At 32.5% G+C, this 13,096-nt stretch overlaps 4 protein-coding genes across 4 annotated transcripts in view; 1 reads left to right on the forward strand and 3 right to left on the reverse strand.

Moving 5' to 3' along the window:
• Positions 1-3,250: 3,250 nt before the first annotated feature.
• On the reverse strand, positions 3,251-5,054 carry LOC131652486 (uncharacterized). The gene is made up of 3 exons (XM_058922347.1): positions 4,877-5,054; positions 3,927-4,787; positions 3,251-3,828 (listed from the first exon to the last, which is right to left on the reverse strand). The coding sequence occupies exons 1-3, from the start codon at positions 5,052-5,054 to the stop codon at positions 3,251-3,253; spliced, it is 1,617 nt and encodes a 538-aa protein (XP_058778330.1).
• Positions 4,770-9,864, reverse strand: LOC131615258 (uncharacterized). The gene is made up of 8 exons (XM_058886727.1): positions 9,379-9,864; positions 9,060-9,212; positions 8,741-8,943; positions 8,527-8,616; positions 7,990-8,431; positions 6,958-7,871; positions 5,659-6,861; positions 4,770-5,095 (listed from the first exon to the last, which is right to left on the reverse strand). Exons 3-7 carry the CDS (start codon positions 8,913-8,915, stop codon positions 5,849-5,851), a joined length of 2,634 nt encoding a protein of 877 aa, XP_058742710.1. The 5' UTR covers positions 8,916-8,943; positions 9,060-9,212; positions 9,379-9,864; the 3' UTR covers positions 4,770-5,095; positions 5,659-5,848.
• Positions 9,035-10,769, reverse strand: LOC131652497 (uncharacterized). Its single transcript, XM_058922359.1, has 4 exons — positions 10,276-10,769; positions 9,987-10,142; positions 9,379-9,531; positions 9,035-9,212 (listed from the first exon to the last, which is right to left on the reverse strand). Exons 1-4 carry the CDS (start codon positions 10,722-10,724, stop codon positions 9,035-9,037), a joined length of 936 nt encoding a protein of 311 aa, XP_058778342.1. The 5' UTR covers positions 10,725-10,769.
• Positions 10,770-11,062: 293 nt separating this feature from the next.
• LOC131643961 (uncharacterized) overlaps positions 11,063-13,096 on the forward strand; it is a 32,250-nt gene continuing 30,216 nt past the window's right edge. The window contains exons 1-2 of the mRNA XM_058914336.1: positions 11,063-11,285; positions 11,388-11,479. The gene's annotated coding sequence lies outside the window, so the exon portion shown is untranslated. The remainder of the gene's footprint in view (positions 11,286-11,387; positions 11,480-13,096) is intronic.

Here is a 13,096-nt window from a genome sequence, read left to right on the forward strand (position 1 = left end):
AAAACCCTATCACTTAGAAGTTTCTGGAACAAACCCTATCACCTAAAATCACACGTTTCTGGAACTAGGCAATTGCTAACAGAAATATTATGTATATATATATATATATATATCAAAGGCCTTAAGAAAAGAGCATTCCATCAAATTCAGAATCACAAGGATACATTGATACATCTAGGGTTTTGTTAAAAGCTATGAGAAGTGTGATACCTGGGTGGCGCAAAGCAAGTTGCTACCAGAGGAGAAGAGACGGAGACGAAACGATGGTGGTGGACGGAGGAGAAGAAGTTCGCGCGATGGTGGTGGACGGAGGACCGATAAGGTTGACGGAGGACCGATAAGGTTGACGGAGGACCGACGACGGTGAGGGGTGGGGTTTCTGGTTCGCGTGCAGAGAGAAAAAGAAAGAGAGAAAGTGAGAAACAGTAGAAGCGTGTTTTTGGTTTTAATTTTAGTAATAAGGCTACTAAAGCGCTTCTGGAAAGCGCTCTCATAGCCTGGGCTATACCAGCGCTTTTGACAAAAAGCGCTCTCATTAAACACCCCTACCAGAGCGCTTTTGAAAAGCGCTTTCGTTCCCCCCACGTTCCCCCCACCTACCAGAGCGCTTTTGTAAAGCGCTTTCGTACCCCCCCCTACCAGAGCGCTTTTGAAAAGCGCTCTCATAACCCCCCCCCCCTACCAGAGCGCTTCTTAAAAGCGCTTTCATACCCCCCCACTATTAGAGCGCTTTTTTAGCGTGTTTTTTAATTTTGTCTTTAGCGAAGCCTATGCCAGCGCTTTTCCTAAAAGCGCTTTCGTAGGGGTGCTGCTAAAAGCCAAATTTGGCGTAGTGATATTAATAGAGAGACTAATATGACTCAGTGAAATTTTATAAAAAATTAAATCTGTTGAATCAATTTCTTGTGGTTTTTAAGACAAATTCTCTTACAGGCTGCACTACTGTCGCTATTGGTTTGAGCGTTAGATTTAAAAAATAAGTTACATTTGAGGGATTAAATACAAAAAAAAAAAGAATTTAATTGGTATGCACCGACAGTCGACAGTGTAAAGCAGTTTTACACCGTCAGTGAATCGTGACCGTTAAATGTTTATTGAAATTTAATTTTTATTTTAATTATTTATAAAATAGTATTTGTGAATGGTTGTGATGCACCTGACTGTGTAAAGAATTTTTCACTGACAGTGCATAGGAATTAATCTAAAAATAAAATGGTTTTAATACTTTAGATTTTATTTTTATTTTGAATCACTTTTTTACATAAAATATTATTCTAAAGGTTTAAAAATAAATACCTAACTATTCACTTTCTCTACTTTTACCTTCTTTTTAAAACACATTATACGGATCCTTTTTTCATTTTATTTTATTAATTAAATAAATATTTAATATTTATTAAATTATTCTATGAGTTTAATTGCATAAGTGTAAAATTTTTTACATTACCAATACATCACAAACACTCAATTATATTAATTTAAAAAAATAAAATAAAAGTCAAGTACTTTCAACAAATTAACGATTATTTATGACTCACTATTGGCGTGTATTTTAATTAAATTCTAATTCTATTATCTAACAATTATATGAGTTTAAATAACTAATAAAAATCAGCTTAACTAATATATCATCTCAATATAATCTAATCAATTTTTAAAATTAGATTTAAGTCAACAAAAAAGCAAGATTTTTTTGATCAAAATTTTAAAAATAATAGTAATAAAATTATAATTATTTAATTATCTTCTTAATATTCTGAGTAGTTAATATGAAGAACGGAAGTAAAGAATTTAAGTTATGTGGATAGAAAATTAATTTTAAAATTTTTAGTATATAATAGTATTATTTATTTTTTAAAGCATAAATATGTCAGATTTATTTTTTAGAATATTTTTTTTGGTGAGATGTGATCCTCACAAAAAATATTAAAAGAAGAACTAACATTGTTCACTTAAATTTTATAAGGGATTAAATATGAAATTTTTTTGTAGAGACTAATTTGGATTTTTTTTTTAAGACTAAAATAAGTCTTCACTATCAGTCCAATCACAGTTTAAAAGTAAATAAAAAATAATTAAAAAAATATTAGTAAAGAGATTAACGTGGTGGTTCGGTTACATTTTATAAAAGGTTTAATAAGATTTTTTTTCTCAAGAACTAATGTGATTTCTACCTTTTTTTTTTTTTTTTAAATTGCAATGGACTATAATTGGTCTTGTTTTTTTTAAAAAAAATTAAAAGGTAATATCCCAAACCTATGATTACACATTCAGCTAAAACCTAACGTCTATATGTTGGTTGGTTAATTTGTATTATATATTTCTTATATTTATTAATAATTGATCATTAAGTATTATTATTTCTAATTTTTAAAGTATATATTATATTTATTGATAATTGATGATTAATAATACTACTCTAAAACTTAACCATTTAAAATTATGCTTTGTATTTCTAAAACTTAACAATTTAAAATCATGCTTTGTATTTCTAAAACTTCGCAATAAAAAAAAATAATAATGTTTTGTATTTCTAAAACTTAGCAATAAAAAGTATGTTTTATATTTGTAGTTCTAAAACTTAGCATCCAAAAAAATTCTTTTAAAAAAGATTAGACATGAATCATCATTAGTTGAGATGTGATCCTCCTATCCCTCTTATTTGAGATGATATTGATTCTTTTTCATTTGCGATTGAGTTAGTGGCATATCTATATATATATATATATATATATATATATATATATATATATATATATATATATATATATATATATATATATATATATATATATATATATATATATAAAAGTTAGAGCCTTCCTCTCATTATGATGCAAACTAATAAGACACCCGTGCTGCCGCACGGGTAACAGAAATTTGTTTATATGTCCATTCTGTAATAGAATTTTGTTTAAATATCCATTGTTAAAGAAAATTGTTATTCGAGATTCTTGCAATAATAACTATTTGATTATACAATAGCAATAAATAAAAAGTCAACATTTATAGATTATAAACCCATATTAATGTCATTAAAATTAGATTGTATCAAAATAATATATAAAATATTGTTACAAAGGATTATAATATTCTATAGAGTTGTAATATGAATCTTCAAAATAAAGTGGAGGCTTGAACCTGAAAATCCGACACAATACAAAGAGAAATGTCAATGGTACAGTACAAAAATGATTTAATAAATACATTTCATGTAATGGTAAAATAGGTTTAGCAAAAGAGACTTACTTCATATGTTTTGGAACACTTCTTTGAACACAACATTAGTGGTGGTAGTCATTGGTTCTCTATCTTTGTCATGAATAAGAATCTTTAATCCCTTTTTTGATTTAACTCTAGAGATAGCCACATATAACTGACCATGACTAAAAACATCTTTTGGCAAATATAAACCAACATTGTCCAGAGATTGCCCTTGAGACTTATTAATTGTCATGGCAAAGGAAACCATAATAGGGAATTGGCGTCTCACCAATTTAAATGGCCATGGTGATTGTGAGGGAGACAAAGACATTCTAGGAATATAAATGATGTTACCAATATTTTTTCCAGAAATAATCTTAGCTTCAATGACATGAGAAGCAAGCCTGGTTACAGTGAGTCGTGTACCATTGCACAAGCCTTCAGACTGATCTAGATTGCGCATTAACATTATTGTGGCACCAACTTTCAACCTGATTGAATGATTAGGTAATCCAGAAGTTTTAAGAGCATTAAGGAACTCCGGTGTGACATGCTCATATGCATCAAAGTTAGTAGAATCAGATTTATCTATACAATCACTACTAAAGTATTCTTTCTCTTCTCCTACAACAAATGAGATATATAAAAATTTAATAAAATGCTATTTTCACCAAGAGATTATAATTGTTGTAAAAATGTAGTAGTAAGTGCAATTAGAATACCTGGAAGAAGGTTTGTAATATATTGGTTGATATCATCTACTACTTCAATTGTTGAAGCTAAAATTGCACGACTTTGGAGATAGTTGGAATCAAGATAGTTATGAATGAGATCAGGGTATGTATCCTCAACAATTGCCTTAATGGGATCAGAAAAGCTTGAAATTAAAAACTCATCTGGAATACATATACTTGCATAACCATCATTGGGCTCACACATGGTCCCATCTCCAATTTTCAAAATCCACTCTGAAAAGCTCCTAATATCATTAGCAGTTGAAGTAGTTGCACCAGTTTGCAAGCGCATGTTATTTGTAAGCTTTACCACTTTACAGTGATCCCAAATATAAGAAGAATTGATTGTTGCATGGATAATATCAGATCTAGTACCTCTTGGTATAACAGGGAGAATTTGTCTGAAGTCACCACCAAATACAACAACCTTACCTCCAAATATGTTGTCACATGCATGTGTACTTCCACTCATAATATCTTTCAAGGATTTATCGAGAGACTCAAAGCAAAACCTGTTAGCCATAGGAGCTTCATCCCATATGATTAGATCTGTCATCTTTAGAAGCTCAGCAAGATCATCTTTTTTGTTAATGTTGCAAATAGAAGTTTCTAAAGTAGGGACGAGAATCTTAAACCTAGAATGAGTTGTTCTTCCACCAGGTAACAACAAACTTGCAATCCCACTTGAGGCAACAGGCAAAACAATTTTTTTCTTAGACCTAAGTGTTGCTGATAAAGTGTTCCACATAAAGGTCTTACCAGTCCCACCGTAGCCATATAAAAAAAACACCCCACCTCTTTGCTTTTCTACAACATCCATTATTTCCTCAAAAATTAATCTTTGCTCATCTACAAATAACAGAAGTAAAAAATAATCATTTATACAATATCAATGAAGTATTATTTTAATATCTTGGCAAATAATTAAGTCACATTACCTGTAAGAGAAGAGTACAAATTATCAAAAATTTGTTGTTGTTCCATAACATTGTATTGACGCTCTTCATAAAGAAGTCTATTTCCTATAAAGGAAACAACATAATCTTTTGGATATGGCATTGGCTTGAAGTCCTTCAAACTTTTATTATTGTTTTGCAACAGTGATTCAATTGCCATTAACGTCAATTCCTTTAGCTCCCGATCAGTTAGTATCAAACCTATAGTCAAAAAGCTGTCATAAATATGTGATATATGTTTTTTACACTTAACTGTCAAATGTCATGTAAATTGTTCAAAAGTAATAAATCTCATAGACTATGGTATTAAAATATTTGAATCCTAAAATTCACCAACAGTCCATTACAATTCACCACATAATCCCATAATTTTTACGAACATGGTGTCATTAAAATTTTTATTTCACCAACAGTGACTATGTTCATGCGACATGGACATGGTCAATGCTGCCCCCTTTTTATAAAATACTAATGGCAGCCACAAAATTGCACGGGTCTGTTTACACTCACATTTACCAACACCTGCATCTTTTTACATGGCCATATTCTCTTTAAACATTGTCTTAAGGATGCAAAATAATCATATAATTAACTTACAATATAATGTAATAAATTATATATATATATATATATATATATATATATATATATATATATATATATATATATATATATATATATATATATATATATATATATATTAACCAATAAGAGAAATTCAATATTCAGTAGCAGTATTGGTAGAAATAGTAAAGATGAAATACCTTGATCTCCTGCCAATAATCGTTGATCATAAAGAATACCATCGGATAAATACCTCCAAGTCAATCTCCACACATGTTCCGGTCTATTCATGGATGAGGATAACAACATTGTAACAAATAATTTGCGTAAAAAGACTCCCGAACCCCATACATGTGCCTCTTTAATTGCCTCAACAAATTCTCTATCATCTTATAGAAATCCCATCGCAAAGCATGCTCCTCTAAAAGTTTTGTGTTGTTTACCATCCACATTCTTGATGTCTTCATAACACAAAGGGCCTTTTTTTACCGTGAGCATCATCCTTAAATAAAACAATTCACCTGTGCTTTGAGGAACCCAAATAAGTCGACCAATGGTATACCCTCGCTTCCTTGGTTTCCAACTCCGACTCTGTTTATGGTAAACAAACTTAGAAACAAAATCACCATAAGTTAGTAACCTAGCATGTTCGTAAGTTTTGTTAGCCTCAAACCAAGAAGTAAACATTGACTCAGTTACACTTGGTTTGAGTAAAACATCACCAACTTGCTCGTAGTCTTTGTAGTAAACGGAGTTTTCACCTTCCAAGTGAAAATACAATCTCTCTACGGCTGGCTTTCTTCCGTGTATAGAATAAGAAAATATCCTCCAACATGCCTCACTTGGAGAGATGTATCGACAATCCAAATATTGCTTGATCTCGTCAACGTTGTCTTTATCTTTACCTTGTATGACAGCAGAAATTCGATCAGAACCTTTGTTTATGTATTTGAAAAGGTATTTGATTGAAGTACTTTGATTGCACCATTCCATGTTGATATGGGCTTCGTACTTCAACAATAAACTTGGGTTGTGAGGAACTACATGACCACTATGAAAGATGATTCCGTTTTTCTCAATTGTGTGTCCGTTGTTTCTTCTCCTATAAACAGGATATCCATCTTGGTCCACTATAGTCGTAGGTTGAAATTTTTTGGGGTAAAACTTGCTGCATTTCCTATCTTTCATGCAAGGTGCGTTAGCATTTTCCAATCCACAAGGACCATGAACCATATGGGATTTTACCAAATTGTACAACCGTGGGTGTGTCAAGGGATCGGGCACTTCCGCACTAATGATCCTGTCAATGTGTTCGGGTCTTGGATATTTGTTTGAAGGATGCAGAAAGATCAATATATGGGCATGTGGCAATCCTCTCTTTTGAAATTCAATGGTGTACATATCTAGCAAAATAAGTTTTAAGAAAATCAACATAGTATCATAGTAGTATAATAGTAGTATAATAAAAAATTAAAAGACAAAGGGAATAATTTACTCACAAGCAAGCACTTTCCCTAATACACCTTTCTTGGTTAAATCGGATAGCAATTGATCAAACTTGATTTTGAATATTCTTGAAATGATGTCCGGTCGATCTTGTGGTTTCAAGTGAAGAGGACCAAGTACTCTTTGAATCTCAGGCCAGTTTGGATTGCAGGTAAATGTAATGAACAAATCAGGAAATCCAACTTTACTACAAATAGCCATTCCATCGTAGTACAATTGATCCATAAATCTACGACCGCCCACAAAGGAAGATGGCAAAATAACTCTTTTACCTATGTTTGATCCTTGGGTTTGACTCTGATCGCCTTCTTCATTTAGAGACTTGTACTTGGAGACCCTAAGCTTTGGTTGATTTTTTCGAAGCCATTCTAATTTCTCTGATTCTAACATTGTGTAACCATCGCACAAAAATTGTTGGAATAACCTTCGTGAGGACAATAGAGTCTTAGCTTCATTTAGCCTGTTGTGTATGCGAAATGAAAGCCATTCTCTAATTGTAAGCCTATTTCTTATGTTGTTTCCGTATATGAGCAAGTCTCTATGAGCTACATCAGGCCTATAACCGTCCTCACCGTGCGGAAAAATCAAAGGATACTGAAAAGCCATGTAACTGGCATGAAGGTCGTTGATTCTCTGAATTCTTCCTCCTTTTGTTTGCATAATGATATCCCTCATTTCTGCTGTGTCAATATCACCAACTACCAAGGCAGCAACTTCAGAAACGGTTGGTTGATTATATACTCTTCCATCTGTGGATCTATCTGAAATTAGTCTCAACTTCAAGTTCTGACTCTCACCATTATTTAACCATTGCCTTGCCATTTGAAAAATCTTAGCATGAGGATTGCACTCATACAGCATCTCAGACAATTGATGTACAACCACCTCATTAATGTTTTTTTTGTTCCTAGACAGGAGACAAAAATGTAAATTAAATATTCCTTCACAGCAGCATTAATATATCATTCTTTCATGTGAAGGAGTATATGATGAAAGAAACAAATTTAACGGTTAAATGATTTTACCTTAGTCCTTGCATTCTATTTTGGACCTCGTTCTCCGTGTCGTATATATATAACTGAGCAAACTTAGGCGTTTGACCTTCAGGAGGTAACAAACTCCCAATTCGGTGACACGTTTGACCTTGTACCCTAAGTGTTGGAGGCCCGCGTCCATTGTTAAAACGGTTGTCCAACTTTGCTCTGGGTGATGTGAAGGCAAACATCATATTGTAAACTCGGATCTGTTGTTGGAACTTTCTGCTATCTAAGTTATCGTGATCAAATAAAAGCTTTGAAAGTATTTCTGGAGGTTGTTCTAGCAATGGAATTTGAACTTTCCCATTCCCACAACAAAGCATAAACTTCGGATTAGCTGCATGAGAACTTTTGTGCATCCTCTCCTGATACCACATCATTGCTTTACAATACCGACATTCAATGAGAGGGTCTCCAATGTCGTAATAATCTACATAGCCAATCAGTGTGTTAGAGACTGGGCAGACTTAGTTCATGTTAAGATATGATGAGTTATATGTATATGCAATTATATAAATAATATACCTTCAGAAGTTCCGGCAGAATTTTCGTTAATTGTAAAAGGTGCTGTATTTTCTTCAGATTCTGAACACCACTCATCTTCGGAGCAATACGCTATTTAATAAAAAGTAGTGTATATATTAGGCTATCTATTAAGGAAGTTCTGACTGTTGAAATTTATTGACCAAAAGTCATTAATATTTTTCTCATAATACAAAACCAAAAGTATTACACTTACTTGCAAATGGGTCATAATCGCTATCATCTTCGGAGTCACTATTAAAATCCAAATTCACAGTAGGCGTAAAAATAGGACATGAAGGCTCAGGTATATGGTTGGGCTTATGTGTGGAGTTAGAGCATGGTGTAGCCACATCACTGCTAGGTTGATTAATGACTTGAGGGATATCCATATTATGTGCAGAAGGTCTCTCTCCATTCCTGAATATAAAAATGATATTTTCAGCCAGTAATTTGCATCCTAGGAGTTCTTTTATATAAGTGTTTTTCCCTAGTTTTTAGAAACCAGTAGTCATTTATATTCTAAAATCATGTACCTATTTTGTGAAGTTGAATCGGGTGTGCCTTTAGAAAGCCCTGTTTGATGTTCATTGATCTGGACCGGAAACTGTCTGCTCAAGTTGAACGCCAGGTTAGGAACTCCCAACTGTTTTCTTGGCCGGCCCCTACCTGTTTTGGTGACTGTTGGTCTATAAATTTTACAAAACCAATCAAATGCAAGTCAGTTTAGTACACTACAAAGTAAGTCTTATGTTGAGAGACTATAATATGTAGATTTAAACACTTAGTGATTTGGATAGATATAAAACAACTTTCAACTATAGACAAACATAATGCTGCTGGATTTGAACATACTGCGGTTGAGTTACGGAAGAAGACGGACAATTTGTACTGCACGACTGTGTTGCAGCTGAAGTTGGTAGTGTATGTGTATCCAGGCCTGCTCTCAGGTTAGGAACTCCCAAGATTTTTCTAGGCCGCCCCCTGACTGGTTTGTTGACTGATGGTCTATAAATTTGACAAAACTAAGACAATGCAAGTAAGTTTAGTCAATTACACAGTAAGTCTTATGTTGAGAGAGTTTAATAAGCAGTTATAAACAATTAATGAATTCGGTAGATAGATAAGCACTTTCAACTCTAGACAAACATAAAGAAAGATTTATCAAAGATCAAGGAATTGGATTTGAACATACTGCAGTTGAGTTACGGAAGACGATGGATAGTTTGTATTGCAGGGCTGTGTTGCAGTTGAAGGTTGCAGTGTATGTGTATCCAACCTGCTCTCTGAGTTAGTGTGGAGTTGACTCCAGAATCACGATGCTGATTAGCTCTCGTTTGCAGACTTTGTGTAACGTCATTAACATAATGGATTAAAAAAGACAATTAAAAATAGCACATGGCTCATAAATGTCACAAACTATCAGCAATATTTATGATAAATTAATTACTAAATGTAAGTACCTTGTTTGTGAGTTTGATTCTGTTGTCCCTTTAGACGTGGCTGTCCCAATTATATTGTTAACGATAGGAAACTTTCTGCTCAAGTTCAAAGCTAGATTTGGAACTCCCATCTTTGTTCTAGGCCTACCCCGACCAGGTTTGTTAGTTGCCCATGATCTGTTTACGACATTCAAAGGAAGGAGCAGTGAATTTTATCAAATCTAAAGATAAATCTTCTCATATAGAATGTTTCCCTTCTGGTACATATAATATTTATAATACAGATATAAAATAAAGAGATGCTACTAACGTCGGTGTATTAGAAGAACTTCCAAGCTCACTGATTATGTTATGCTGATAAGCCGAATGCTCTTGTATATTTTCCAAGGTTGATTGAGAAGGCGGATCATTTGAAATAACAATAGCCTTTGACGAAAAATTTGATAATAAATTTGTTCCTAATGAGTCTATCTGGCTGCACCTTCTATTTCTTTTAAAAGCATGTCTTGATTGGCTCGGTTTTGAACCCTCAGTGGGAGGTTGTGATTGAAAATTAGTGTTTTGAAATGACGGAGTCAAGTCGGAGAATGGTTGTCTCAGTGTCAAGCATGTTGGAGAATTATGCATGGTCTCGAAATCAATCGTTGGGTGAGTACTAAATTTCAGACGTTTAGAACGATTTTCTTTCAAAATCATTGATCGTCTTGATCTTGCTTTTTTGCATGGAGTTAGATTGTCAAGACGATCCATATTTCCCATCAACTAATCCCTACATCATGTAAGAAAATAAGATCATTTAACTAATGTAATGATACTCTACAAATATTTCATATTTACATATGATATACAGGTGACTTAATATACATAGAAGGGAGACTTTTACCACAAAAAATTTAAACCTGTGGGAATTATATGGGAAACTCCAACATTATTTTTGCATTAAATGAATGGGACAATTTCAATATCAATGCATATCTACTAAAATTAAAAGCTAAACCAACCAACATAAATGCCATTGTAGTTGCTGCATCATAAATGAGTGCAACCAACCACATTCTATATGGATCCTATATTAAGTCTTTCCACAACAAGCCACAGATGCAAATAGTTTTCTATATACAAATAAATATTGTCCAAAGATGAAGGTTTAGGTGAAATGCAACCATCTATGTTTTCTCAATTATTCTACAACTCTGCATAGATCGGTCAGGAGATATATGCACTCTTTAAAGAACTTGTTCATGAACTTCACTTTATGACTCAGTCTTGCAATAACATTTACATGATTCATGGTTAAGCATTGTTCAATATGCATACATGGTAAAGCAGCAATCCTTCAACAATTGCACACATATTTTACTTTTTAGACAGAAGATGTAGTTCAACTTACATATTCTTATACTTCCATACATGTGTTTATAGGTATTTAAAGCTATCAAGTTATTCATGCTCACCTACTTCCAGAAGTATCTTTGTTAATTGCAGAAGTTTCTTGGGTAACAGCAACAAATAAGGTATATCTCTTCGCAATAATACATTCCTAAATCAGAAGCAGAATCATGTTATCTAAGGTATAAAATCTGGTCATCTCATTATTTGTTTTTAATAATAAAATGATGTTATTTATTATTTGTTTTTAATAATAAAACGATGTTAGTAAATAACAGGACATGTTATTCAAAATTTGGGCAAACCTTAATTATAAACAAAGTTTATTTGAAATAAACACACAGTAACAATGAATAAAAACATATATCTTCCAAGTATACTTCATATAACAAAAGTGTAGCATGAGTTATATAATACATATTTTTATTATTCATACCCTGTAGTTTATGTTAGTTCAATAATGTAATGGGAGTAATTTCAGTTCTGGTTTAAAAGACTACCCTATTCAGCCCTTTGTTCAATTTACATGAAAGTCTCCTTCAAGTAATAGGTTAGTATAGTTAATTTTAACAGCTGGGAGTAATGATGATAAGTTTGTAGACTGCCAGGCTATGCACAAAAGCAGTCTGCTACATACACGGCAGAACTGCCTACCGGCTGCACAAAAGATTTCTATTTGACTAAGCATGTAAAAGGTATCTTTATGATATAAAGATATTGAAAAGTCACTCATAACTGCAGGGTAAAGAAATAACAGTTGTGAACCTGACATTGGGGAATTAACCTTAGCATTTAAGGTTGAAGTGACCTTGTACTCAATCTTTTCCCAAAACTATGGCCAAAGTCAAAAGTCCATGCTTTGATGAGATCTCTAGCAGGAAAAAGGACAAGTTAAGTAGTGATGCAGTCACCAATGTAAAATACATCTAAGTTATACAAAAGTATAAAGATATGGGAGGCAAAGAAAAAAAGTTCCTATATTGCTATTACATATTGAACAAATCACAGTTTATAATTATTAAGAACAGAATGTATATATTGTTGAACCATAATAAGTTACATAGAAGAAAGGTTCAGCATAGTTGAAAAAGGAGGCAAACAAAGTCTACTTAAAACTGCTAAAATTAAGATATCAGTAGGCTCTATCTTTGCACATATTGTGCTAAAATAGTTTTTAATATATTATTTTCGTTTGGCCTTTTATATATATATATATATATATATATATATATATATATATATATATATATATATATATATATATATATATATATATATATATAAAATAGTTGGCAGTAAAAAATCAGCATTAACCATTAAAATTTGGACTTTAATGCAATAAGCCAGATAATACAGTATAAAGAACTCCAATCATCATACTGTGTGTAGGAAAAAGGCTTCCAGAGTAAACCAATACATCATAATAGATCTTAATAGGTGCATATCACCTTTAAGCGGTGATAAAAATCTCCGGTATGAAATGGAAATATGAAAAAATATCAGGAAAAGGTTTTTTAAGACACTAAATTTGGTAAATATAATGAAGCAACTGAATATCATCATTACAAAAGGCCTAACAATAAGTTTAGGGCTTAAAGTACACCATATAACATGCATAATGACACAAATTAACATACAAAATACTAAATAGTTGGATAATCTCCTTACAAAAAGGGTGTCAAACAACATTATGCATCAAAAAAGATATGACATGAAATTACTCCTTCTTTAGACCCACCAAA

The sequence above is a fragment of the Vicia villosa genome, linkage group LG1 (assembly GCF_029867415.1).
Source record: "Vicia villosa cultivar HV-30 ecotype Madison, WI linkage group LG1, Vvil1.0, whole genome shotgun sequence".
Taxonomy (NCBI): Eukaryota; Viridiplantae; Streptophyta; class Magnoliopsida; order Fabales; family Fabaceae; genus Vicia; species Vicia villosa.